The sequence below is a fragment of the Channa argus genome, chromosome 20, assembly GCF_033026475.1.
Source record: "Channa argus isolate prfri chromosome 20, Channa argus male v1.0, whole genome shotgun sequence".
Taxonomy (NCBI): domain Eukaryota; kingdom Metazoa; phylum Chordata; class Actinopteri; order Anabantiformes; family Channidae; genus Channa; species Channa argus.
The window spans coordinates 1,080,394-1,108,130 of NC_090216.1; the positions used below are offsets into that span (position 1 = coordinate 1,080,394).

General features: G+C 41.5%; 1 protein-coding gene across 7 annotated transcripts; it reads right to left on the bottom strand.

Annotated features, from left to right (window-relative positions):
- Nucleotides 1–57: 57 nt before the first annotated feature.
- On the bottom strand, nt 58–27,705 carry LOC137106153 (KAT8 regulatory NSL complex subunit 1-like). Of its 7 annotated transcripts, none has more exons than XM_067489196.1 (15): nt 27,109–27,705; nt 19,506–20,964; nt 11,386–11,527; nt 10,206–10,289; nt 8,936–9,045; nt 7,160–7,301; nt 6,288–6,453; nt 5,741–5,896; nt 5,101–5,313; nt 4,825–4,979; nt 3,923–4,047; nt 3,722–3,779; nt 3,099–3,211; nt 2,750–3,002; nt 58–1,694 (listed from the first exon to the last, which is right to left on the bottom strand). In XM_067489196.1, the coding sequence occupies exons 2-15, from the start codon at nt 20,894–20,896 to the stop codon at nt 1,485–1,487; spliced, it is 3,318 nt and encodes a 1,105-aa protein (XP_067345297.1). In that variant the 5' UTR covers nt 20,897–20,964; nt 27,109–27,705; the 3' UTR covers nt 58–1,484. The 7 variants fall into 7 exon arrangements, with proteins under 7 accessions (XP_067345297.1, XP_067345298.1, XP_067345301.1 ...); XM_067489197.1 differs by lacking the exon at nt 27,109–27,705 and adding an exon at nt 23,933–24,115; XM_067489200.1 differs by lacking the exon at nt 27,109–27,705 and adding an exon at nt 23,651–24,115 and having other exon boundaries at nt 3,923–4,044.
- Between the last annotated feature and the right edge of the window lie 32 nt (nt 27,706–27,737).

The following is a 27,737-nucleotide window of genomic DNA, read 5'->3' on the forward strand; positions in this document are numbered from 1 at the left end:
TAACTCGTGATTTCAGAAAGTTCTCACACCGACAGACTTGAGGCCAGAACAATCGCACCAAGTTAAACATAAATGTTTTAATGGTACTATTTACAAAAAAGAAAAACAATTCCGCTTTTGATTAGGTTAATTGCTGCAACAATCGAACAGGTACATTGACATCTTAACTACAAAAGAAATGTGACTGATGGCTGTGACAGGTGTAAAATGAAAACCATAGTTTTTTTTTTGCATAGCAATTAGTTACTTAAAGGTGTGGTGGGGGGTCGGTTGGGGGTAAGAGTGCGTTATAATGACACTGTAGGGCGGCAAAAACGAAATCTGTCATGCAAGAGTAGTGTGGGTCGGATCAACTCAATGAAACCATTAAACAGCAGGAAATATTCCCTTAAATTGAAGAACCTGAGCTTGGGGTGGCTTCTAGCTGAGAACTGCTACATTTGAAATGTTTCCAGGAGAAAACTTGTCAAGCTGAACCAGAGAAAAAAACAGGAGGGGGGGTAATTGTGTTATGTCTTTATTTTGCCACAATTTGACTTTTCTAATACAGCAATGACTGAGGGAAGGGGAGTGAAACTAGCAGATGGTACAATCATCCACTGAGATTTATTCCTTTTTCCCCCACTGTGAGAATCTTACTGTGTACTGTTGTGATCACGTTAGCATGTTTTTCCAGCATGCGGCAGCACTTTCAGTCAGGCAAGTGCTCAAAAGACACCCCAGTTGTCTACGCCATCAACCTCTGTCCAACAGAACTGACAATGGGGTGAAATGGGAGCTGGACACTCTCCAAAACATACTGTAAAGGAATGATTTTACTATCCAAAAACAAAACACACAGAATGTGTTGTTACGCTGGAACAGACAAATAAAACAGAACAGGAATGAAAAACAAAGAAAGCAAACCAACAAATCTAGACTTGGCAGTTGGAGAAGTGCTCTGGTGATTTCAGGCGACCTCTAGAGGGAGAACGAGGGAACCACATCTCAAATGTACCTGTTTATTTGGGGGAGAGGGGCTGTTTTTTTTCCTTATTTTGTTATGTCACTCCACTAAAAATGTACATGGGAATTACAAGCAAACTAGTCAATAGAAAACACCCTTTGGCCATATTTTGAGGAGTCCGCTACACAGTGCGCTACAAGTGTACACGCGACATATGAAACACCACTAAGCCCCCATGTACATTGTTTAGTCTACTACAGAAGTCATTTTTTGTATTGTGTTGTTTTATACTTTTTTTTTTTTTTAACATTTATCCTTTTTCCTGTGACAAAAACAAGTGTAGGGAAAGGCTTCTATCTCCATAATGTTCACTAAAAACTGTGAAAAGTATTAGACTGATGTTTGAATATCAAACAACAGGAACCCATTTAATATCGTATTCTGCTTTGAGGTTCTGCTTGTTAATGCCAGAAAAGAGCTGTGGTGGTAGAGGGGGGTTGGTTGGGGAGAGCCGGGCGACCTCAGCCTATCAAGTCCTTTATCGGTGGGTGGAGGCCTTGTGTTTGTGGGCGCTGTCATCGTCACAAGGCAGGTCCATGTCGTCCGAATCTAGCCGACCGTAGGCTGTGGTTCGGCAACCTGAGATGCTGCGCATTCTGGGCCTGATGTGATGGTCGCTCTCCGCCTCTGGCTCTGGGGCCGGGTCTTCTAGCAGGGGGAAGCTGCGGCGCTCCCACGGCGCTACAGTCTAAAACATGACGCAATGATGGTTAAGGAGCCTGAAAACATGGCTTCAACAACTACCATTAGGCTACACTGATAGTTATAGAGGAACAAGCTCAAAAGTGAGGATTTGCCGCTTTTTGTGATGACTGAACTTAATATGGATCATTGCAAAAAATGCACTTGATAACATGGTAAATTCAGGAAAGAAAAAAAAAATAATCACAATTTTCAGAGACCACCTAAAAACAATTTAAGAAAATCATTAGCTGCTAACTGATGAATACATTTATTGTAGTACGACTTCTACCTCATGGGACAATAAAGAACCATAACAGGAGCAGTATATTTCATCAGAACTGCTTTAGAACTCCTGGAAATCTCCAACATTGCTTCATCGGGAGTGTTCAGGTGCAGAGATCAAATCTGAGGGGTGTCAGCGAGCATCAGCTGCTCAAGCTTTTGCAGGTCCTGTGTTGTTGGCACCAACTCAGCTAAAACAGCACGATGACCCAGCAGCAGTTATAAAGACGTAGGAAGCTCACTTTTTATTTTAGAAAAATGAATGCAGACCTATTCAGCAGGAAATAAACCCACCTTCATAAAGGGTGAGTGTTTACTTTTTGCTCAATCAGTTTCTGGAATGGTGCCAATTCAAGTGTGTGATGGTTTTGGAGGCTGTTGATCGGATCAGTGCTGCATCTTCTGGAGAAGTTTGTTTTTGTATTCAGCCTGACCTCACAGACATAAACTACATGCCCCATAATAACCCTGCAGCTGATTCTGCTCCTCTGTTAAAACTAACACCCTTGTGGATTACAGGGCTGGTAGCAGTAGTTTAGCTAGGTGTACCTAATAAACTGACACTGACAACATAAAGACAAATAATTCAGTACTGTCCGACTCACAGATGAGAGAGAAGAAGAGATTTAAGCTGACGCTGCAGAATCCCAGATACTGTTTAATTCCACACAGGAATCTTTGCAACGTCATAAGATGCTGCAAAGGGATCAAACAAGCAAATCTTGACCCCCTCACATGTTCAGGTAAACACTCTGTACTGGTCTCAGTACAACATACCCGTTCTTCAAAGCTGAAGTCTGGCGTTGAGCACCTCGTGTCCTCGCTGGACACAAGCCGATGGGAGTCCCTCGAGCAGGGCGTGTGGGGGTTGGAGGCGGTGTCAGGGCTGGCTGGACTCATGGGTGAGGGCATGTGACTGTAGTCGTGGAGCATGGGGCAGTGGCCTGGGTCTGGGGATGCGGGCTGAGGGGTGGGAGGATTGGTCCCGCACAGCAGCGGCGTGGTCCGCCCGTCGACAGATTTGTACGACCTGAGGGACGAGACCAGACAGATTTAAGAGTCATGTCTGCAGGGTTCAATCAAAGTCTAGCTTGTCACTGTGCATCTAAAATCGGGGGTTAGTGACCTGCTGCCCCTCCTCTTAGCAGGAGCCAAGGCCATCCAAGTCCAGCGGGCACGTTCCTGGTCCTCAAAGGGCTGATGGAGCAGGATAAAGGCTGCATCTGACAGGTCCTCCACCTACACACACAAGACACCGTCAGGACCCTGGATTCGAGAACTCAACTGACAGAAAATGATTTTCTTGGATCATATATTAAAGAACAGCCTTGGTCGGTTTCTCCATCGTTCACCAAATAATTTTTAGATACTAAGTCTTTATAAATGCTCGTAAAGCATGTTAATCGATAACTATATCAATGGAAAGTACTGTAATTCCTAATTAAATTTTATTACTTATTCTTTCCCATTTATAGCTATTTTACACAAGAACAGAAAACTTGCATTTTAATCCTTAATAAAATGAGATGTATGTGGTTCTATTTTAGCCAAAAAGGTTATTAAACTGCATCCTCATACTGTACCATTATTAAATTGGCCACCAGGTGCCACTGTTCACTCACGGCCTTTTTACTAGACAAAATGCTGGAAGTGTTTTTTGTTTTGCATAATCTTAATACCTCTTTAAATCTTGGAGTTGAGCCTAATAAAGGATTCCTCATAATCATAATCTGGTACAAACAGACTAACCTCACGTTCATTCTCCTCTTCTGTGATGGGCTGGGAGAAGATGTCCACTGATCTCCAGCTATGCAAAAGCAGGAGAGAAATAAAAAAACAGCACTTAGAACAAGGTTCCTAACACAAACTACAGTTACTGGGACCATGTCCAACCAAACACACCACAGCACAAAGATCCTGCTGGTCACAGCCAACAGCACAGGTTCTTACCTGGGTGTGAGAATCTCTTTGTACTGCAGCTTCTCCACTCTGGTGGTGGCAGCCACAGACATGGGGATCACTATGTTGTTGATGTCAAAAGAGCTTTCACCTCGTCTCCGCTTGATGGGCTGCTGCTGGAGGATGAGGGACGTGTAAGGACCATTTATGTAAAAACAGTGATACACTTGTAAGACCATCTATTAAAAGCCCAAAGGATTAAATCAACCCCTGTAAACTGAAATGTTCACAGGCTGTAGTTGTTGTAGCTTTGAGTGAAGCACATTTCAATCACTCATTGTGATTTAAATTCACTTTTTGCACTTCTTATAACTCCTTTGGATCAGACTGCACTAAGCTTCCTGTAGCAGTGGATCTATGGGAGGGGAATTTCTACTAGACTAACAATTAAAAAGTAAGTGCTGAACAAAACAATAGAATTTACTGTAAATATGGGTAAAGTTTGCTCATGAAGCTTTTCTCAAAGGAGTCTTGTCTGCAAATGCAAAATCCACTATCAACAGGTCTGAGGTTAAGCTTCCGACTACTCTGAGCTCTGCTTTAGAAACCAAAAAAAAAATAAAAAATAAAAAAGTTGAGTTTCTCTTCACAGGTTTCGTCACGTGATCACTGTGATTGGTGACTGATATTAGGCTGTTTTGTTGTCAGAATGTTTCTAACATTTCCTGGATTGCTGAGAAGGTTTGAGTCTCAGGCACGAATAACAGACACGTTGAGCCTGAAAGTCTGCATTTACCTGCATCCTCAGTGGTCACGCGATATTGTTTCACACAATAGAAAAAGCCTGTCTAACAAAACAGTCCTCTGCATGCATTTACAGCAGATGGCAGTAGACCAAGCAATGCTGGAAGCCCAGTAACATCATCATTTAATGTAAACCGGGGTCTCCTTACAGGTGTGCTTGGGACACTCTGGCTGCTGGGGCCCAGAGGCGTGGAGTTCTCTGACGATGTGGACAGCTGGCGCGTGAGGGGGCTGTGAATGGACGAGTGCATGTTGGCCAGAGTTGGGCAGGAGTTGCTCGAGTCCAGGAAAACTTTAGGGGAGGCTAGAAAATCCGAGACAGACAGGTTTAGGTGACAGGTTTTGGGTCACACCTTGGAAGTTTAATGTGATACCAAAGGTTCATCGTGTGAAAAACATTTGACTGTCTTTTACAAACGACTTACTGTCCGTCCTGTCCAGCGAGTGCTCTCTTAATCTCTTGCGGCCGTAGTTCTTGTCGTAGGGCCCCAAGGGTGTGGACAGGGCCTGCAGCCGCTCGGTCTTGCATACACCATGGGCCTCGAGCCTGGCTGTTTTTAGCACAGCACTGCTGCTGCTGCCCATGCTGCTGTCCACTGCCCTCTGTTTCTCACCACGGTTCTTATACTGGCCCAGTCCTGCGACAACACAAACCCAGTCGTGTTTTATTGTACACGTGAAGATGAGGTCAAGTTTTCAAAGTGAATGCTTTAATTTAAATGATCCTTCTTCACTGCTATACAAAAAGGATCAATGTTACCCACTGGAGACACAGGTGTGTGTGTGCGCAACAGCTAATCGAACAAACGGTCTTGGGACATTATGTCAAATGACATTTAGTTCATAAAGTATTGTGAAATAAAAAACAGCAGGAATGAAATGAACCACCCCTGCAAGAACCTCTTACTGTGAAGAGAAACAATAAAAACATTTCTTAATAATGAGCTGAGTTTTAAAAATTGATGGGCTCATTTCACAAATTCGTGGCATTGTATTTTGTTTCCTACGATTCTTGAGTCATGGCCTCTTATTTATAGCCTGTGGCTCAGTGACATTTGTACTTACTGACTGCCATGAGTGAGTTGGTAAACTTGTGCTTTTCTTTGGATGAAGAAAGCTTGTGTTTGAGAGAGAGCTTCTTCAGAGGTTTGCTCCTCTCTAGCGACTTGCTCTGCCACTGGGTCTTCATCACCTGCTGGAGACGAAGGCCTATACAAACGTCTGAAGGAGAAATAAACATAGAGCTTCAAGTCTCAGGTTTCACCAGTGGACATGCAGTCAACAGTGACATGTACAGTTTATAATGAGTCTACTATATGAGCTTCTGCCAAATGCAAGTACAACTCAGTATCATTCTGGGTCCTGAATAAATGGCTTAATAATGACAAAACTTGAAACCAGAGAGAAAGGCCCATCATAACTGATGCCTAGCACTGAAACACGACACCTAATCAGAATAATATGACACACATTACAGAGAGAAAATGTTCTAAGAACTTCCTGTAGAAAATTCTCTGTACCGCCACTCCTTGTTTGTCTTCCCCTCTAGATGTAAAGTAGGAAGTCACTGAGTAAACTGAAATCTCCTTTGAGCAAGAAACCCAAAACTGACCATCAGGGAAGGAGAGGATGGGGTGGATGCCAAAATCCAGTCTTGACAGGCGCTCCAGGGTGGGCAGCTCATACTGAGGGTCTTCTCTGGGGGTGGGCCAGCCACCACACATCACACAGCTGGGGTTAACCCTGCAGTTACACTGGACACAGCTGCTTCTCTGGGCCTGTAGGTAGACAAACAAAAAAAGAGGGTTTTAAAGTGAGCTTAGCTGAGAATATTCTTAATTCAGCTTCTATATTAAAACTACTATTGAACGGATATGACTTAAAACAAACTGATTCTAAAAACTCTTTCATGAGTCGCAAAACATTTCCGCTTTTGAAGGCTTTATGGTGCCAACATACCTGCTTTTTGAGAAATTGTTCTAATGGGACTCATTTATAAAGCAGAAACATTATGGACAAAATTATAAAAACTAGCCTTAGTTGTGCCCTGAAACTGTAAGTGGACTCTAACTTGTTCTCCATCAATGTGAGAGTAGTGAAAAGAAAACTCTCCATTATAAAGACCTGAAGCTCTAAACATAAAATATTTGTAAGTTTAAAGGTTTCACACTAACACATCTTTATTTTTAAAGGTCACTGGGAAACCTCCAGTGTTACAGGGAAAAAACATGAACAATCAGTCCATGTTTCCATTTTCCCCAAACTAAAACATGTGAGTTGTCACAAGGGTGATTACTCTGTTGTTGGACACCAAGGGCAGATGACCTACTTTTTCACAAGTCAACAACCTTTTTTTTCACTCAGTTATTAGGTTTCAAACAAAGGAACTGATCAGTGTAGACCGAAACACACATGATGCTGCATTTTATGCTCATGACTTGTTCCAACTAGCGTGAGCCAATCAGAACAGACGGTTAAACTCACCTTGCCATTGAGGTTGGGCACAGCGTTGGGCTGAATGAGCCGCCGCCGCCGACAGCTGACGAGTGGTCGTGTACGTGCAGCCACGCACGTGCTGTCGTATGCCAATGGCTGCTGGTGCTTGGCGTCTGGACTCTCTCCCATCCTGTCACAAAGGAAACCAACGGAGGAAACAAAGTTACAGATCTTTAAATCTTCGTAAAAAATAAATAAATAAAAACACACACACACACACACACACACACACCAGCTGATACCATTGTTTACTGAAAAAAATATTTTACTGACTCAGGTCATGTGTCCATTAAAGTGAGTTAAAATGCTGATCAAGGTCTTTTAAGATATTAATCTGTACGTTTTTATTGTGAAAGCACGAAGTAAAAATGATCATATATACATTGAGGATTTTATTTTCTTATCAATTATCTGGTTGAGCAGTAAACTTACAGTATTTAGTATTTATTTGATGGTAAACATGGCTCCAAATACTAGTTTTCAATATCAACCAGTCTGATTATTCTTCTCTCTAACAATTGTTTGAAAATGACAACCAGTTCAGGGTGTTGCCTCAACAACGAACAGCCTAAAACCCCAACATGGTCCATTTACATCTACAGACCCTATTACCAGAACAACTGGGACAATATGAAATATTGTTAATATCTGCAAATAATGTAAGACCAATACTCAGGTTTTGTTAGTTTCTGTTGTAACTTGACAAAGGCATAAGCCAAACACAGAAGATGCAGGAAAAACAGTTTCTTCTGCTTTTGCCTTGTTTGTTGAAGCTATTTTCAGTAACAAAATGGGCTCAAAACTGGCTCAGAACCTACACTGCACGTTTGTTTTCCGTTTCCCCGGAAACCGTGCTTTGTTACATCACCTCTTTTAACAACACTAAGCACTTTAAAATGCTGCAGATATTTTTTGTGGCTGATGGGTCTGAACTGCAGGCAGGTCATCACACAAATGCGAATGGAGCCTTCATAGATGTGCATGTTACCCAATGAAGCCCCTAAACGCATCACAGATGCTGTACACTAAACTAAAATTAGATTGTGACCCCGGCCTCATCCTTACCACTCATGCTCTTTTTATACATAATCACGATACGGTCGTGTTGCCAGTTAACCTCAGCAGTTCCAACAGGTGTGGTTTTTTTTGTATTGCATTACACAACTATTTTTACTGTGGCCCAGGTCCCAGCTTCTTTGAAATGTGTTGCTGGCATTAAATTCAAAATGAGAAAAAAATTGGATAATAAAAAAATTAAATGGCATTTGTTGCCTTTTACCATTTATAATCAAGAATTGTTTTCACTTTTAAATCAAATACATATACCTGCAATGATAAAACAATCTCAGGTTAATTTGCAAAAGCAACTGTAGAAATGCACATACCACAAAAGGCTACTTTTATAAAGGATTAGTATACCAACCATTTTTAAGATTAATCAATAATAATAATATAATAACATTAATAGCAACTTCCAAGAACCTGTTATCTTCACCAACATATTAGAACACAAAAGCATTCAGTTTACTATTATATGACTAAGAAGAGCGTTGAATCTTTATTTACTTGAAAAATAACCAAAACCAAGTGCGCTTTGCTTTCTTGATGCTCAATTAGGGTGAATAATTCTTGCAGCTGTGATTAACACCAGCATTCCATGATTACAAATCCCTAATATCCCTTATCAAAATCTCCCCTCGTGTTTCTCAGAAAGCAGATTCCCTTCTGGGAACTTGAGAGTGAGGTAATCATTATCAGCCGTACCTGCTGAGAATGCCGTTAACTGGCTGCCCGTTTTGACCTTTCCAAGGGCCCGGCTCTGTGTTGGTGATGTGGGCGGTGCCTGTGTGCTCCAGCCGTTCTGAACCAACATCCTGCATCAACAGATAAGACAAAACCAGTGAGGTTACACCTCATCTTAACTGGCACAGGAACACAAGCTGACCAGCAGCACACAGCAAAGCCAGGATATTTAGGGAAACTACATAACCGACAAACTGAACCATCCCAGTCCTGTGGCCTTGAATTATTCAGTCTAGATTTGTGGAAAGAGCTATTCTCCACTGTCCAAGCTGCAAAGCTTTGAGCTCCTTCACAAGCTTTTACACACAAATTAACACAATTTCATGGTTATGATCAAACTCATGTTTCCTTAGAATTGCTGTAATAATTCAGAAGATGTCTCACAAATTCAAATTTTTCAAATATTTACACAGAAACCTGTTGAGAAAGACCGTTTACATTTTAGACCAAAAGCAGAAATGTAAAGTCATATAACATGTGAAAAGTGACTATCACTACATAAAACCACTACAGTTACAGGCCACACCTGCCTTATTCTGACAAACATTTGTATAAACATCTTAAACAAATCCACTGTTCAGGCTGTGATAAATTATTTGGATATGAATGTTGACATGATTACACATAAGCACTATGTTTGATTCATTCAGAGCTGAGAGAAAGATGAAAATACAATTTCCTGTGAACATTTAACAATTTCCAGCCGCTGCTTTATTTCCAAGAACAAACAGGTTGAATGTTTCACTGATTCTACCTATACACCTATAGGATTACTCTTGTAAGTGAACAGGACAGTACATTTTAATGAAGCCTGGTTTATCAGAGTGACATCGAATCAAACGGCAAGTTCACTCAGATTGGCTTGATTGTTATTCAATCAGCAGAATAAAAACACTTAAATGTTATTTAATGAAAATCTTAAAGACCTGAGCTGTTTGTGCTGAGCCCTCATTGTATAAACATGACCTAAATTATAGCTGCACATTTCTATTGCTCAGTCTCCCAATTATTGCAATTGACTAATTGCAACTTCTTCAAATTAGTATGTTTTCCTCCAGTGGGTATAAACTTATTTTTCTTGCAAAAATCACAAAAAACTTAAGATCTTGTTGGGTCCTACTGACTGCTATGAGATATAATGCATAAGATACTGAATGTGCTCTGAGACACTGGTCATCAATTTGAGTTTAAAGAATTTAAGCTGTGTATCAACACACGCCCCTCTACTTACCTGAGTATTTACAGGCTCTGACTTCACTTCTGTCCCACTTACAGGCACTGTGCTGGGGGCAATACCTCCTAACTCTACTGAGCCCTATCAAATAGAGACCAGAGTGTTATACCTCCACTTCAAAATTTTAGTTAATAAATACCAGTTAAATTGCAGTTCATTAACCCGAGTCTGTGAAAAGAAAAACGACACTGAGCTCACTATGTGGAAGTAAATTTGAAAAAAATGAGATTGTGTACTGGATGCAAATCCTCTATGAAAAAGCTAAACATGCTGTATAAAAATCACAGTCACTACAACTTTGAGGTTTATTAACAGGTAGATTGTGGGAGTTGAGACTAACAACAATTTTACTCATATGAATCGAGTTTTGATAAACAAGCTGCAAATATACTAATATAAATTATATTTCTCTGCTGTGAGTTACATGTATGTAAACCACTGCTTTAACCTGCACTGTCATTATCGTCAACGTTTCCTGAGCATAAACAAGGACCCACACGCGAATCAAAAACCATTACTGCAGCTTTAACACACATGCAGTTTTTGCTGAGAATTACACAATGATCACAATGCTTTAGTAAACAAATGACCACACGTGACTGAGTCCTAAGTGAGAGTGAACTAAAACTTTTTTAACATGTTACCAAATGTGGAAAATAGGGAAAAGAGGAAAATAGGGTATTGGAGAGGATAATTTAACACCGTTGATAACATGCTGCATCCAATAAACTAACAAAGTTAGTATTAACATGATTATTAAAGCTTTGAAAACTTGTGTTACATCACCAATGCTGTGCATATAAAGCATAAACATTTCATTTGAAAAACTGAACTAATTCCAGCATTTCAATTTCCCACTGTCTCACACCTCACTATATTTTGTACTTTGTGGCTCTGAATATCATAAAAGAGTGACGGTACACACTATACTAAGAGCAATGTGGGTCCCTGCTGAAAGTAAGAGTAGAAGGCTGACTTATGTCCTACCCTGAGGTAGAGGGGATCCTGCAGGATTCCTAAGAGTGATTCTGAGACGCTTGAGAAACATGGGCCCAGAACATCATAAAGCCTCCACAGAAACACTTAAACGTTCTCTATTCTTATGACTGCTACCCTGCACATAAGCCAACACATGCTAGGGACACAGCAAAATATCGAACAACAGCGAGCGACCAACCTTGCTGGCGCGGATCTGTCTGTAGATGTCAGTCTGCTGTCGGATGCGGTACTCCAAGTCCGAGATGTGGGCTTGGAGCCAGTTCCAGTGGCTGATGATGGCCGCTCTCTCAACCGTGTAGCGGCTTTCGGCCCGCTTCCATCTGGTGGTCAAATAGGGTACGAGAGTGAGACTCGAGATGCTAATTCATATAATAAGAAATAGGACTGCAAGTATGTTTAAACAAACAACAACAACAACACCTAACCACCTTTAAAGCTAAACTGCTGTTTTTAAACAAAGATTAACATTTTCTGTTTTGTATCATATCAGTCTAAAATCTAAAAGTTTTCTGGTTATGGGCTGTTGGCTGGAAAAAACAAGTCACCTGCAGTTACCTTGGAATCAGACACCCAGGATAAACATTTTATGCCATTTCCTGACATTTTATATAGAATCAAGAGGTTTTAAAAAGGTTAACTGACAATGGAAATAATCTTTAGTTGCAGCCCATTTGTGTCCTATAAAACACCCAAAGCCTAAAATGGATCATCTCGAGCACATATTCAAGAGAGACTCCAAGCATTTCCCCTGTCAGACTGCAGAGGTCAGTGAATCAGCATTATACAAAGCTTCCAGCAATGGCAACTGCAGGCACCCTGTAAAAGCCTGCTAATCAAATAAACAACATGATCCAGGATCCATCATAAGTGTGTAAGAAATATAAAAAAAGGAATATTTCCATTTCAGTGCTTCATTCCATGTCAAAGAGGGAATGGCAGCATAGAGTGAAGTACTCCATTTTACCAGTATGACACAGAGAATGGGCATTTCAAAGGCAGACATGAGAGGAAAATGTCTGCTCCTGCACTGTGCAGCAATGACCACAGAGGGCGTTGTTTCATTTAAGTCCTGGCTGCAGTGACCATGACTGAACAATGAAAATAATGACTCAGATGGCAGACAGAGAGATCCTGCACTCCTCTGTGCTTTCTCTGCCCCACACCCACCAATGTTTTCAATTTTCAGAGCTCCACCAGAATGGAGGAAGTTGAGAAAGGCTGGTGCCGAGAGAGGGAGAGGAAGAGGGTAGTAAAAGAGGGACAACAAGGACTGGGAGGCTTTGGTCGTCTGGAGAGGAACAGACAGGCTTTAAAAGCAATGTACAGGCCACAGGGTGCTGAGAGAGGCGGAGAGGCTCAGTCAGTAAAGAGTGCAGCAGACACTGGGATAACCAATAATCCAGCCAGGAATCCTGTCTTCTTCAGAGCTGACTAGAAGGAGAGTTACTGCGTCTGTGACACACACGCACACACATCAGTCACTAATCAGAGCAATGAAAGATCTGTTGATTCCTTCCCTTAAGGAGCTGCAACATTTAGCCATCTAAGACTTATTCACTGCAATATGGTACCAAGGACACTGCTGGAAAGAGAGCCGCAGTGTTTCCGTGCTAACCTTTACTATATTCTCAATACTGTTCTGCACAAACAAACAAACAAACATGTACTGTTCTTGTACATCGAGTGGTGAATGTTCACATACACTGCTCCTAAACACGCCCATGGCTGGTGAATCAGATCAATGCACTGGCAAATAATTTGCATTTACATGTCCCTGTGGAGACTCATCCCAAAACAAGTGCCACCATCTACTGCACACATTACTCTGAGCCTGTGTGCCATAATTCACCAAGTGCTGGTTGGACAACTGATCTGACAAAGGGATAATTCTGAGAGACATTCCGGGTGTAATGTCTCTCTGAAAGAACTGGAAAATAATCCATGAGATCTCAACAACAGGAAAGACCAACTATATCCTGCAGGGTCTGTTAAAATGGAGAGAGAGAGCCAACATCGCAGTATTAGCCTTCTTAGAAAGGTCACACAAAGAAAACAATAAGACTTGATCAGAAACTTAAGGAAATTACAGTTCAAACCTATTAGTTTTTGGACATTTCTCATGAATTAAAATGAATACACTTTCTGGGTCCAATGGACTGACACAGCTGCATGAAGAGGTAAACTGTGGTTTGGTAAAACAAACAGAGGACATTCTGGGTCCAATCTTAATTGTCAGAGAGAAACAGGAGGATGAGGGGCCAGTTAGAAGCACTGAGAAATCTCCATCCCCCCTTAACCAGGACATCCTCCTCCCCTACTCCCACACACAAAAGCACCAGCAGCAATCATTACAGCCGCCGTTTTAGGGATGTCAGCACATTCTCAATAGTAGGTCTTCTCTGGATGCAGCACATATGTTGCACTGTGTTGGGGACCCCTCTGCCACACTGACCCTTCCAAAAGCAACATGACCGCTCAAAAACGGGGCCAAACTTCGCGCCAAAAACCAACAGACCCCAACAGAGCTGAGAGCTGGCTGCTGAGCTGACTAACCGCTCTACACCTGATACCTGCCGTCTACTGGAAACGCACAGTGAACCCACAACAAATTTACTTTGTGTCATGTTATGCGCAGTTTAGCAAAAAAGCATGTTTACGTCAATAAACCACGTGATTATTTTGTCAATGATAATTGGTCAAATTTGCTTCGTTAATCACGTCTTTGTTAGCACTGTGGGCGGGTTACTTCCTTTTCATGTGACATTAACCTTCTGTCCTGACAAAGCTCTGCAGGTTCACTGATGCTGTACACTTAGAAAACATGTAGTTTCCACTCTGCCATTAGTATCGTCATTCAATACTCTGCACATTAGGTACATGTTGAGTAAATCGGATACACTTTTCTATGTGAAAGGGATTAAAGTACTCAAAAAAAAGGACTCTAACACCAATAATATTGTATGGACAGTCCACTACAGGACAGACCAGACTGTGCACGACCGTTTTAATCACCACCATTTCACAAGTGTTTTATTAGAACATACACCTTCCATTAAACGGGAGCAGCCGAGCCTCTCAACATTTCCAATGTGATGCAAATCTCTCAAAACGCAATGATCCCTGTCCTGATAATCAGCTCAATCCAACTTCATTTTTACCCTAAAATTCTGCCTGTACAGATGCACAAAGCCTTCAGAGGTCTATGTCGACAATCAGTTACAACAACACAAAATCATGTTGGAAAACAATGCTTTTCTGTAATAACTAAAATCTGTTAAGGCAATTGACCACAATAATTCCATTAAAACCAAACAACTGACGTCACTCTAAAAAGCACAAAGCATGCAGTTATTCACACTGGTGTCCATGACATTTTTGCTGCCCACATCTTGGTGTGAGCATCACCTGAGCTCTGCTGTCTCCTCTGACACACAGCCAATTTTGAGTTTCAGTTGGAAGCTAGGCTCTCATTTGTTCCTTTTCCTTGTCTCAGCAAGGTGTGCCACATGTCTGAGGCGCTGCTGCTGACTGAAGACAGAATTAGAATTTACATATTCTGCATCATCAGGTTGAGGATACAGAGGGGTATAGTCTCCAAACCCAACAGACTCGCTCTTCTAACCGTTCTGCAACAACAGTTCTACACTGCAACACTAAACATTTTTCCGTAGACAAAACAACAACGGAAAAACAGGAATATATGAGGTATTTAAAAGGACAAGTGCGGTCTAGTCAGTATTCTCTCAATGTAGAGCTACACGTCGTCAAACAGGGCGTTTAAATTTAGGAAACCCCAACTATTATTTTAGGACTAATGACAACACTTGAACAAATGCCTATTTTTAACAAAGCTGTGTCCTCAGTTATGTACATGAAGGGCCAACGAATGCTTCCATAATTTCCACTTTATCACACCTATGTTCATACTTGAAAGCCCAGCTGATTGTATAAAACACTGACAGAGGAACACGCAAAGGAGAAGAGAGAAAGCAAAACAAATGCCTGAAGACATCTAGCTTTTCTGTGGATGCCAAAAGCTAAACATTTTGCAAATGCTCTCCACTTAACAGTCAGTCATCATTCATGTTCAGAACAAGTGAAATCACAGCATCAGCTGTCACTTTAATTTCTTTTATCGCGAGTGTAGGATTTTCAAAGCACATTAAAAGAGCTGGAAAATATCATTTTGGAGGGAGATAATCTTTCAGTTTCATTCTAATATACCAGGAAGGCTGACTGGAGTTCCACGGGACAGCTGGTTAAACTCATCTTTTTCAGGAAGAAGTGCCTCGGGATCCTGGGTTTGTGAACGAGGCAGGCTGACAGGGTGTGGGGCAGGAAAAACTAGAGTGGGCAAATTCAGCCAGAGAGCTGCAGCAGTCATTACATAAAAGAGGGGGGGTTATGTAACGCCAGTGGGTTTGTGTTGTGGAACTTGGGTTGAGCTAAACACATCCAGATGTGGCAGACAGGACAGAAACCTATACATGAGCGTGCATAAATTCATAAACACACAGACAGCAATGAAGAGAGGGAGAAAACATAGCTACTCAAACTGCAGAGTAATGCTGAGCCATAAGCATGAAAAGCATGCTGTAGTCTCAGCCAACCCAGTTACCCTCATTCAGGAGCAGACAGGCATTTTAACTGGCTTGCTGCATTAAGATCATACAAGGGGCCCGTACTCTGGATCGTCCTGCAGATCGTGGTACATTCTCATGCTGTTCAGATGACAGCATTTTCTTTGTTCTGGGAGACATTATGTAAGATCTGAGATTTCCGGATGAGCATTATTGTTGCCTCAGAAACAAGAAACTATATCCATTCATCTCAACACAGAACAACCCGTGCTCAACATACCTAAAATAGCAGACTTTCATACAGAGCTAATCCTATACGTTTACTACATTTTACAGCTAGAAACTGGCAGGAACAGCCGCACTCGCAGCCTGGCAGAGGCCGTTCTGAGCCTCACAGAAAGGTTCATGGGCTACAGCAGAAAGGCCCTGCAGCATAAGCGCAGCAGCAGATGTTGGTTCGCCCCCAATCCCCTAAGATACGAGAAACCAAGTCCACGCTATAGACAGGGATGACAGGATTAGTTGTAAGGAGCACACTGTATCCAAACAAGCAGCCCAAATAGATTATTTTCCACACGGCTGTCAACTCAGCTGATGTTAAATAATTGAGGTGCTGCTGCCTGAAGAAGACGTTATATTGTCTGTCGTGTTGACCGGTGAAGGGCCGTAAGCCATTAATTGGTAACTGAGACCAAATATCAGTTGTGAAAATGTCTCATTATGGTTATACACACGCACACCCTACTTCCTAGAAGACCAACATGATCACAATGAGGTATGGTTTCTCTGTACGCTGGGAGCTGGGAACCAGTTTTTAACTTGTTGTATTAGGGATGATTACACAATGAGCATCACACAGCTGCTTATGAAGGCATTTACAGATGGACAGTTTAAATTTCCAAGGCAGCATTCACTCAGAACTATTAGCCTTTTGTGCACCACCACTTGGCAAACATTCAAAAACCTATTAATAATGGAAACATCTGAGCAAACGACTATAGTTAGTTTTGCTCAAATTGCTAAATTGTGCTGCATTGTGTAGCAAGAAATGTGGGCATTTCTTTGTCCGTGCGAAACACAGCAGAACCAGTTCTCAAGTTTTTTTTTAGGTCTGGCTTATTTGTATGAGTAAAACAATTACATTGGCTTGTTAAAACCACAGAAAGGTGGGCAAAGTCTCAATATTAGTTTCAAAGGGCTGTTTGTGGGTTCACACTTAAAGATCAGAGTTTGGTGGTTTTCAGTGTGATGTTCACATAGGTAGTAATGCAGTTAAGAGACATTCTAGCATTAACAACTGTAACTTGAGTTAGCAGTGTGTAGATACTTTAGAGTAAAACTTTTAAAAGATTGATCACTGGAAAGCAGGTAAAGCTGGAACAAGATGTATTGTTTTTTCTGTAATAGAGGATTTACCACACCTCAGTCTAGAGCACATGAGAAGACATGTTTGATACTATAAAGTTTGTTAAGACTGCAGTCAGTCTTGACTTTGAGTTAGTCAGGGGTCAAGTTTCCATTGACCTGCTGTTACACCTGAATATATTTTCCAAACATTTAGCTATGTGAGCTTTGTAATAAGGGACGGTTCTACTTCAACTCTGCAAACAGTCATTTGCTCTAAATCAGAACATGAATCTGATGACAGAACCGAAACCGACAAACACTGTGCGGAAATATATATTAATCCATGAATGTGCTGACAGCCTGTAACTGGTGTAGCATTTACCTTAATTTCATTTGTCTGATATTTTACATTTGTGATATTCTACTTTGGCATTTGTTCACAAAAACACATATAACAAATGTCTTCCAGTAACAATGCATAGTGCCAAAATATTACTTTTTAATTTCTAAGCATTACTTTCAAAAATTAAGAAAATGTCTGATTACAATGTCGGTAATTATTTCTATCATGACCCCAATGTAGCATTCACTATTTCAAAATAAGCCTGACCAAATATAGTTCAAAGTATTCAAACATGATTCACTCATTGTGGAAAGCACCCACAACTTCCAAGGCTCCTTATTCAGATCCCCACTAGATACACTGGGTGCCTCTTTCACTACAAAACAAAATGATTGCAATGGTGGTGATAATAATAATAATAATCATCTGTTCATATATCATTTACATACACCAAGTGTTGAGTAACTGATCATGTCATTTCAACAAATTACCTGGTATTAAACTGTCTTGTATTAGGAAATGGACATAAAAATTACATTACATGTTCAAAATAAACTGTGGTTAACTTTTAGGACTAAGAGGTGGATGAGATTCCTAAACTTCCACATTTAATATTTTTTTACAAACCAAAACATGACCAAGTTTTTCCTAATACTAGATAGATAGATAAATAGATAGATAATTAGATAGATAAATAGATAGATATAGCCATATTTAGCCATTTCATCTGAACTGCTTGGTGTAAATCTGTACTTTAATGACTAAAGAATAAAAATATCTTGAAAGAAGATAATTATAAAAGAAAATTACTAACCACATGTCACAACTCATGGCATGGTAAATGTCCTGCCGTGTTTGTTTTTATAAAGACATGTCCTTCTTGCATTAACAAAAGTCCACATTTGAATATCAGCCCTTAGTTTCCACATAATTAGCTTCAAATCTACCTCACAGTCTTTAGTGCCTAAAACTGAATTCAAAAGACCCAAGTATTGTGATATTGTTTTATGGTTGAACAAACAATACACTATTTTGAAGGGTCTGGAGTCAAACTGTAGAAAAAAAAAAGACCTGAAAAACACAGTAAACAAATAAAACTCAAAACAGTACTTCATTTAGGTAAACTACTAATGATCTCTCTCTCTCTCTCTCTCTATCTATCTATCTTTTGCTGTACGTACTAGTAAATTATTTTAGCTCACTGGTACACAATAGCTCTTATATCCTGTACATTAAAAAAGCAGATTTTCAACTTTTGGATCATCTGTGTAAAACACACAAGCTTATTATTGGGTTATTAAGACATTTAGGACAAAGGTCTAAATTCAACAGGAAAGAAGAAGAAGAAAATCGGTGTTCTTAGCTACTGTGTTAATAATCTACCAAATCCTACACAGGTCAGTAGGTCCATTAATGCAGCTGGTCCACCTGCTGTATTTATGCCTCTTTCCAAACACTAATGACAGAGAAATGTGTACTCTCATGTGCACTTCCCATGGAATACATTTGCTCGCTCCTGCTGAGGTAAACCTGACATCACAACAGGCAGTGTGTAAGAACCTAAAACCCACACCTTCTGTAAAACCACTGCCACCCTCATCTCTATGTCTCTTCTTGGTTTCAGTTTAAAATCAAAACATTCACAGGCTCTGTGGGCGCTCACTTGTTCACTCTGCAGATAAACAGAACATTCAGTTTCAGTCTCGGTGATCTCAGAAGGAAGCATGTTGACAGGAGAGCGTTTTACTTTCAGTCCATTCGAGCCTGTGCATTTTTTACAGGCTGATAAACCCCCTACAGACAACTACGCATGCTCTTTGCACAGCAGGTGTCTATCACTGCCTACAGTTAATATTTGAAACGACAATTTAAGTTAAATCTATGTTACTTACAAACTGTTAAAGTAGATTATAGTCGACTCTTAATAGTGAAAAATGTTTGCACATAACATGTAATATGGACTTTAGCAGTGAATCCTCCAGCTCAGCAGAATCAGCCTTCTGTGGGTGAGAATGCCTTTTTACTTACATTTTGACATGTCGTTGCTCAATGTCCACTCTGGCAAGCTCCTCCTCCTCCAGGTCAGAGTCCCCACCAGAGCTACTTTCAGTTACGTCTGAGTCAAAGGCGCTTTCTGCTGAATGAAGGTTGGCTGTGCCACTCAGATAAAGCCTCTCCAGTTCCAAGGGCATGGACCCATTTTTCAGAAAGCGACTGAGGCTGTCTCTGTTGTTTGAGGAGGAGTGGCGTCCAGTCCTCCACGTTGCTGTAGGGGTCGCTGACTCCGATTTGCGATTACCTGCCAGTAGCCGGTTGAGGGCGGAGTCCAAGAAGCCACCCAGCTGCTGCTGAATGTGCCGCTCCACCTGTTTGGCCTGTACCACCTGAAGACGTTTGCGCAGGCGCCGTAGCCGGCTTTCAATCTCAGCTTGGCGGCTGCTGTTGAGAAGGGTGCGCTCCCTAACATGAGCATCAACGCAGTCCGAGGAAGAACTACAAGGTTGAGGAGGCTGGGGTGCAGGTGTGCAAGATGGGGAGGCCTGCTGGCTGCTACCTGGTGTCTCCCTCTCAGAACCCTGTGGCTGACTGGGCGTGTGTGAATCAGCCTCCTCTGAACCCATTTGTACAGTGGGGTTAGGGTTGTCATGGGTAAGGGGGGAAAGTGCAGCAGACTGAAGCTCGGGTGGTTCAAGGCTTTTAACATCCGAATTTTGAGAAACGCCAGAGGAATGCTTTTGTTTAAGGGTTCCTTTCACCGACATATGCCCTGATAAATTCTCAGAGTCCAGGGGCAGATTTTGGGACTGAGAGTCTGTGGTAGCAGAAGACTTGTCACCATTCACTGCCACCACACAGCCAGAGCCAGACATAGTAGCAAGCTTTTTGGCCAGGCCATTGACAGGTGCCATGGGCTGGCCACCTCCGTTCGTGCTGCCACTCATGAGGCTTTTAAGATGACCCCCAGAGAGTTCTATTGCCTGCCTCTTCCTCAACAGAAAATCTCCTCCTCCGTTGAGCAGGGAGCCGGGCAGTATTCTGTGGCTTTTCAACACAGACTGTTTGATGAGCACTCCTTGCAGCTTAATTGACTCCTTATTTGACGGGACAGATGTCACATCAGAGCATAGGTAAGAAGCCACCAGCGGCTGGAGCTTGCCCAGGGCCTGGGCCTGGGCCACAGAGTCGGATTGGGGCTGCTGTTGCTGCTGTTCCTGATCGCTGCCACAAAAGTCAAGGGGACACTCTTCGGAGGCGGCTTTGCACTTGGTGGGGCCACTGCTATGGATGAGGATGTTGCTGGCGTTGCCGTTGTTCTCTGCACTAGCTGGTGAGAGACTTGAGGATGGGGCAGCCAATTTGAAGCGGATGTGGTGAGCTTCGGCTGGGGCGTCGGTGAGAGCGGGCGCCATCGCAGCCATGCAGTGCAGAGGGACGGGCACCGCGGCCTGCTCCACACGACCCGCTTACTGCCCCACCTGAGGACAGCCTGGATAGAGGAACAGATAAGACACGACAGAAAGAAAGGAGAAAAAATTAATCGTCAAAACGAGTTACTTTATGAACTGAAGCGCTGAAATACATTACAAACATTCAACGTCAAATTCCAACCCTAGTTGGTGCGGGATAGTGCTTACATCCCCCACAACCTTATATTGTAAACATGTATAGACCCCAGTTAAACCATGTTCAAATATTGATTTAATTATGAAAGGAGCATCTCTGCAAAATGTAATTTGTATTTAGTGCAATTACAATTAAAAACTAATTATTTATAGACTAATAACATGTTTAGTGAGGAACCTGTTTAAAACATAGGCAAGTTGCTTTAAAACTTGCTTCACTTGAATAAACATTTTAATATCCTTGTGCATATTCACCATTTCTTTAGTTGATGGTAACAAATATACAAACATAGAGCTGAGATACTTGCACTACAGGTCCTGTTACCCTGTGCAATGAGTGGAAAACTACTAACCACCTCCCGAAGTAGTATTTCCTAAACATCTCACACCAAATATAGCAAAATAAAAATACTGCTGAATAATAAGTCCAGCGAGCTAACTCAAATATAAGTCTTAAGTTAATGTCTACAACTTATCTAGTTAAAGGCCTAATTAAATAAACTGAATGACTCAGACATTTTTTGATCTCCTGGCTGCAAGCATGGCTAAAAAATGATTATACAACACTAACAGGGAAAACATTTAAATGAAAGGAACACCTGGCATGATCAAATGCACCCTTATCTTTCTGACCGTCCACTCAGCGCTCACCGAATTCCAGTAAATGTCATCTGATTCACTGTAGTCAAAATAATGCACTATTCTACCGAGGACCTTCTCTAAGATTGAAAGAAATACTGAAACATTAAAGATATGCACCGACATTGGAAAGTGGGATGGTAACGATATACATGAAACAACAGTGGGCATCCGAGCTAAATTCCAGGCCAATAAATAATGCCCACCTACACCCATGCATGTGTGAACAGGCCTTCACTGCCTTCCTTCTTAACAGACCTCTCTTCTTATAATAAGCTTTGCAATCAATTATTTTACAAGGGGAAAGAAACGGGGCAAACCACGCAAATTGCCTGAACCCCAGTGCCCTACATGTGCCCAGGCAAATCAGCGTGCAGTAGGGTTCCACACAGGCAGTGTAAGTAGGTGGATTTAGGCCCTAGCATTAGTCCAAAGCACATGATGTCATCCTGACTAGGTTCCTGTGTCAAATTCAGCGGAACCTATTAAACCTATTAAACCCATTTTGCAGAACATTAATACCAAGTGAATGTTTCCAAATTCAATAGACTACGTACAGAGAACGTCCACTGTGGGGTTAAGGTGTTGATTTAAATTGTAACATTTGATTTACACGGCTTGTACGGCCACGTTAAACTAAGCCCCCTTCACATGATACAATAAGAGAGAGCTGCATCTCCGCGTATCGTCTGCAGGGTCAGATGAATGGGGGCTCAGTATTTCACCGCAGTTTCTAGTCAGCGCGCACTACGCCATGTTGGTATTTCCGAAGCAGATTATGCAATGCAATTCATCTCCGTAAAACCGCCCATTCCGCTCCAAACACACGCAGCGTGTTCATGCATGGGAGGGATATGAAACCGCTAACATGGGTAAACTGTCATTTCCACGCATTATAACACCAGTGTCTCTGTGCACTGCACGATAAGAGATGCGACAAAAACGTCCACATCCAACGTTAGCCAACCATAACGTAATCACCAAAACGTCTTCCTGATGTTCAGAAAAACATTTGTCAATACATCAGAGGACCCGGTGCTCCAGTCCTGGCTGTTTGCAAGTGTAATAACCCCATTTCGTAACCCTCAATACATCAAAGAGGAAACCCATACGAGATCGGTGTGTTTGCATGAGTGAGACGTGCCAGTTAAAAGAGAAAAGGAAAAAAATAAATAAAGCAGCCGATCACCAGATCAACCAAACTCCCAGGAACCCAACGATAACGATCTAAACCCTGTCACTCTATACACTGCGTGCAAATTAATGCGCTTCGCTCGTAGCTAACGTTAGCTCAGGAAAGCTGCTGATGCAAGAAACAACCTGCTCACCAGCTAGCGTGCGGGTCTGCTAAAGCAACTGCAGCGAAACGTTACCTACCCTAATCACATTATATGCCCATTTGTAGCCTTCGCCTCAGCTCCATTTGTTTATTGCCGAGCCGACTTGCAGCCTTACGCAAACCTCGTTAGGCAAGTAAACATTTTAGTCACTGGCTACGCAACCTACGCTCTTGTCAGTGATAGCTGAGGGTCAATAACGCCCTGAGTAGAAGCGACAAGCCGCGGCAGCACTTACGTGAACGTGAAAGCGGAATTCACGTCCGGTAAAGTCCCACACGTTAATATTTGTCCACAATAACATGACACCGTCACTCGCAACTTATTTTACACAACGCTTTAAGCCCCATTGCAGAGCGGAGACAGGGTATGCATTGCAATTAGACTAAGGAAACAAACAGCGGCAGCCTGTTATTGCAATCTCCGGTGTCCGTCCTTTGTTCTACCCGAGTGCTGTAGCCGCTGGGTAATAAAATGGTGCGTAAGGTTAATGCAGATATGTCAACGCCGAGAAGTTGGGAGTAGACGCTGCCAGTCTAGCTAGCTCGCTAACAAAGAAAAAGGAGGAACCTACCACGTGACGAGGTTGCACTATCCGAGGGAATTTCAGCAACAATCCCCTGCAGTTTGGGTGGAAAAAAACCAAGGGTGTTAACACAAAAACGAACCCGGAATCGATCACTCTGCCATTAATTAATCCCAAACCGCAGCCTGATTGCCGAATGTGGCCCGGTTCACCGAGCCGCTCGGGTCCGTTCCGGATTCAAGCAATGGGCGAATCAACGATCTACACCTTGCTCGCCAACTAGCTCGCCTCGCCGCTACAGCGAATATAAGGCAAGGCCGTGAAACTGACCTTTCTACTCCAAATTACTTCAAATGTGAGCGCTTTCGCGGTAATCCACCAAAAAATCCGATTCTCGGCAAGCGTAACGTAATCCAGATGGTGGTTTGTCGCGAGCCCTTTTCTCTCGTTTTAGGAAGAGACGCTTAGAAAATGGCGGCTAGCAGCTCTCCCTCGGATTTGACTCTGACAAACATAGAAGTGCTCTGTGTGTGTGTGTGTGTGTGTGTGTGTGTGTGTGTGTGTGTGTTGCCTGCTAGTAGGCGGGAGACATTTCTCATAGTCACCACTAGAGTAAAGGGCAGATAAGAAACGACATAAAAGCTCAAAAGAAGATACCATAGCAGGGCATTGTCTTCCAAAAGATAGCGCAGTGTCAGTGGTGTCCTCGTTAGGGACAAACTGGTGCTAAGGTGCTGCTGGTAGATCCACTGCTATTTAAAGTTCACCAAGTTTATCTTCAGTAAAAGGCATCATTACTGTAAAGTCTAAAATAACAGGCCAATTATTATTAGCTTTAAATCAGGGGTTTCATTAATAATTAGTAATTTAGTATGAATGGACAGTAAAAGACAGGGGAAATTATCAACAATTTGATTTTTATCCCATTTCCAGCTGTATATAACAAGAACTCCTAATGGGTCATTAATTGACCAATGTTTCTCCTTTTTGTTTGTGTGACAGAAAAACCTGGGTATGCTCATATTAGAAATATTACTTTCATTATCAGTAAGATAATTTATTTCCTTCAATAATTACACACATTTCCTAAATTTCTGTCCCCTATTTAACTTGTTTTTGTCATGTGAAAAAAAAGTTACATTAATATTTCTATCACTAAGAATTGAGAAACCAGCAAGTACTCAAATATGACAAGCTGATATCAATAAATCCAATAATTTGGTTTCTCAGCACCAGGAGAAATGATGATCCTTTACAATAGAGGGACATAGGGGCCAAACAAATAGGAGATGAATCCAGCATGGATATACTTAATGTAATCAAATCAATGAAGCTTGCACCCAAATATGCATGGGAAACAAGAATGACTGAGTTACAGTGATTATTCAATTAGTATGTCAAAACAATTTAGGCAAATTATATTTGCTAGTTTTAGCAGCTAAATATAGAGTTTTCATACACAATGAAAATGCATTGGACTGATGAACAGATTAAAACTGTAGATAAGAGGCCTTTTAGGAATTCAATTTAAGACAATTAGATTTTAACCTTTTAAGGGTTTTTTGAAGGATTCGGTGCTTCGCTAGTGCAGACGGCCTGTATTTACGACTATTTTCAACCATTTGTACAGTAAACACCCTATGTGCTTAACGTCACCCTGTGTTTGACCAAACTATGAAAAATCTATTCAAAGAATTTTCTCTGTAATTATGAAAAACTCTTACATTTAATTTGACAAACACTACAGACCCTGTTGTAAATTGCTAAATTATAATAATGATAAAAAAAATACTGGGAATGACTCTGATCACCCCTTTGACAAATGCTGAGCTGAGCCCAAACTCCCTGTTCTCTCATGGCACTTCGCACAGGAAGTATATGGCCCACCACTAGTGAAGATGCAGCCAGTGACCACTTGAAGGGGCTCTTCCCAACATGACTGTTAAATGGAATCATGGGCCAAATACAATTCAGCAACATATGCTGTGGAAGTCACATCAAACCTGTGTTAAACAAACATTACAGGAGTGGACATGGAAGCCAAGATCCCTAATATAATGCAATGTAATACATTAGACTTTAAAAGGCGTTTTGTTAACTCTAAGTCACAAGTTGGCAAATGGTAAGTTTAGGCTGCAGCAAGTTTGTTTTGCTGTAGTAGATTATACAATGTGCACTATACATTCTATAATGCAGTACAACATCACAACAATGTGCAGTCTCCCAACAAAACTGTACATAGTGCTATAAATAGGGCCAGGTATTGTTTTTAACCATGCATTTCCTAGAAAACCAATCACATGACTTCAGAATACTATAAAATAAAGGGGTTTAATTACCAGCCCCAGATTTATAAGGATAAAACTCCAACCAGGCTTATTGTATTGGAATGCATTACATTTTAGTTTAATCCACTCCCTGTAAGCTTGACATACAATTTAGATTTGGCAGCTAATGACAGCTTCCTCACTTCTTTTACGTGTCTTCCTGTTCAGTTGCTCAGTTATTATTAAAAATAAAGCATAATGTTTTAGAGTAGTGCTGGTAAATTAAACCTAGTAATTTACAGTTTTTAGAGTTATTCCTACAATACTGTTCTGTGCTGCTCCTCAGAAAAATGATCATCTTTAGTTATAGGTGGAGGAAGTGTGACTTTAAGCAGTTACTCACCTATAATACTTATTATATATTACAACAATGTGACTGCTGTTGCTGATGCTTATCCGGTTTATCTTCTATGACTGTTAAATAAATAACTGTTTATCACTTACTGCAATAGAACAACTTACCAGAAGAAGCTTGTGACACATTAGAGGTTTGTTGGGTGTTGGGTTACATCCTTGGATGGGTAATACTACATACACTAATACAAGAGTCTATAGTAATGGTATGAATCATTTACATAACCTTAGCATTTATCAGATATGTTAAAAAACTAGATGGAATTAGTATCAGCCAATGCTTGTGACTTTATACTGTTGAGAAACAATAATTAATGCAACCAATTATTTGCTACAGGTCCTGCATTGCCCATGTACATAGATAATTACATAATTGTTATGCAATTATCTATGTGTGTGTTTGTGTGTGTGTGCGTGCGCGCGAGCAAGATAAAGGGGGAACGATCTAGGCGCCTGTTTGGAAATTTAAATCCCCATTAACGTCTCTGAGGCACATTACAAACGTTATCGCGGAATTAGCTGATGATATCCACTGTGTTCATCACTGGCAGTTTATAGGTAATTAGTAACATTCCAGGGGACGTGGCAACATGCTAAGCAAAGCTGTCTAAAGTCCCAGGGCACGTCCTCAAGCTCCTCTTAGGGGAATCAGAGCGGTTTTACTCTGGTTAGGATATGTGATCCATGCATGGGCCAAATACTTCCATAGGGATGCGTCCAGTGGGTGTCAGTGAAACCCCACTGACCACAGGTGGGGAATCGGTGACTTTCAGACCCAGAGAGAAATACACGAAAATCTAAAATCAAAATTAAATGGATGTATACCTTTATCTCCATTGCAGAAATAGATCCCTTTAGGACAAAAGAGCCGCTGTTCCTTTTGGGATAAGCCCCGGAATCCGAAAAAGGCATCTCAGTTCGGCCACTTGTATCCGCCATATCCTCCTCTTTGGGGTCACTACTCAGAGCCACTGAGCACAGGTGGAGGATCGCCGGACAGTGTCGGCGTCAGGCAGGAAAATCCAAAAATAAAAGAATAACAATGATTAGAAATACCTGGAAATCCATTGGTGGAATAATCCAAAGTGCCATAATTCCAATGCCCATGCTTAGAAATAACGTGACGCCTAAAACACAGAAGAAGAAAAAGAAGAAGCATTAATTGGATTCTGTGGAAACAACCGGGGCACAATCAGGCTCAGTGCATGAAGTTTTTAACGGTCTTGGCGGCGACGTGAGTCTCAGGGGCTTCTTGCGTTTAGCTGGCAAGCTAGCGCTGGCTGTGGCTAACGTTCCCGACACTGAAGCTATCCCTGCACATTTATAATGAAAAAGTTTTCAACGTTGAACAATGTTGACACCAAGATGAGAAATTTAAATGTTAGCTATTAAAGACTTTCCCCTGTTGCTATCTTGTAGAAGACTGAGCTGCCTGTGATTTTTATTATTGAAAT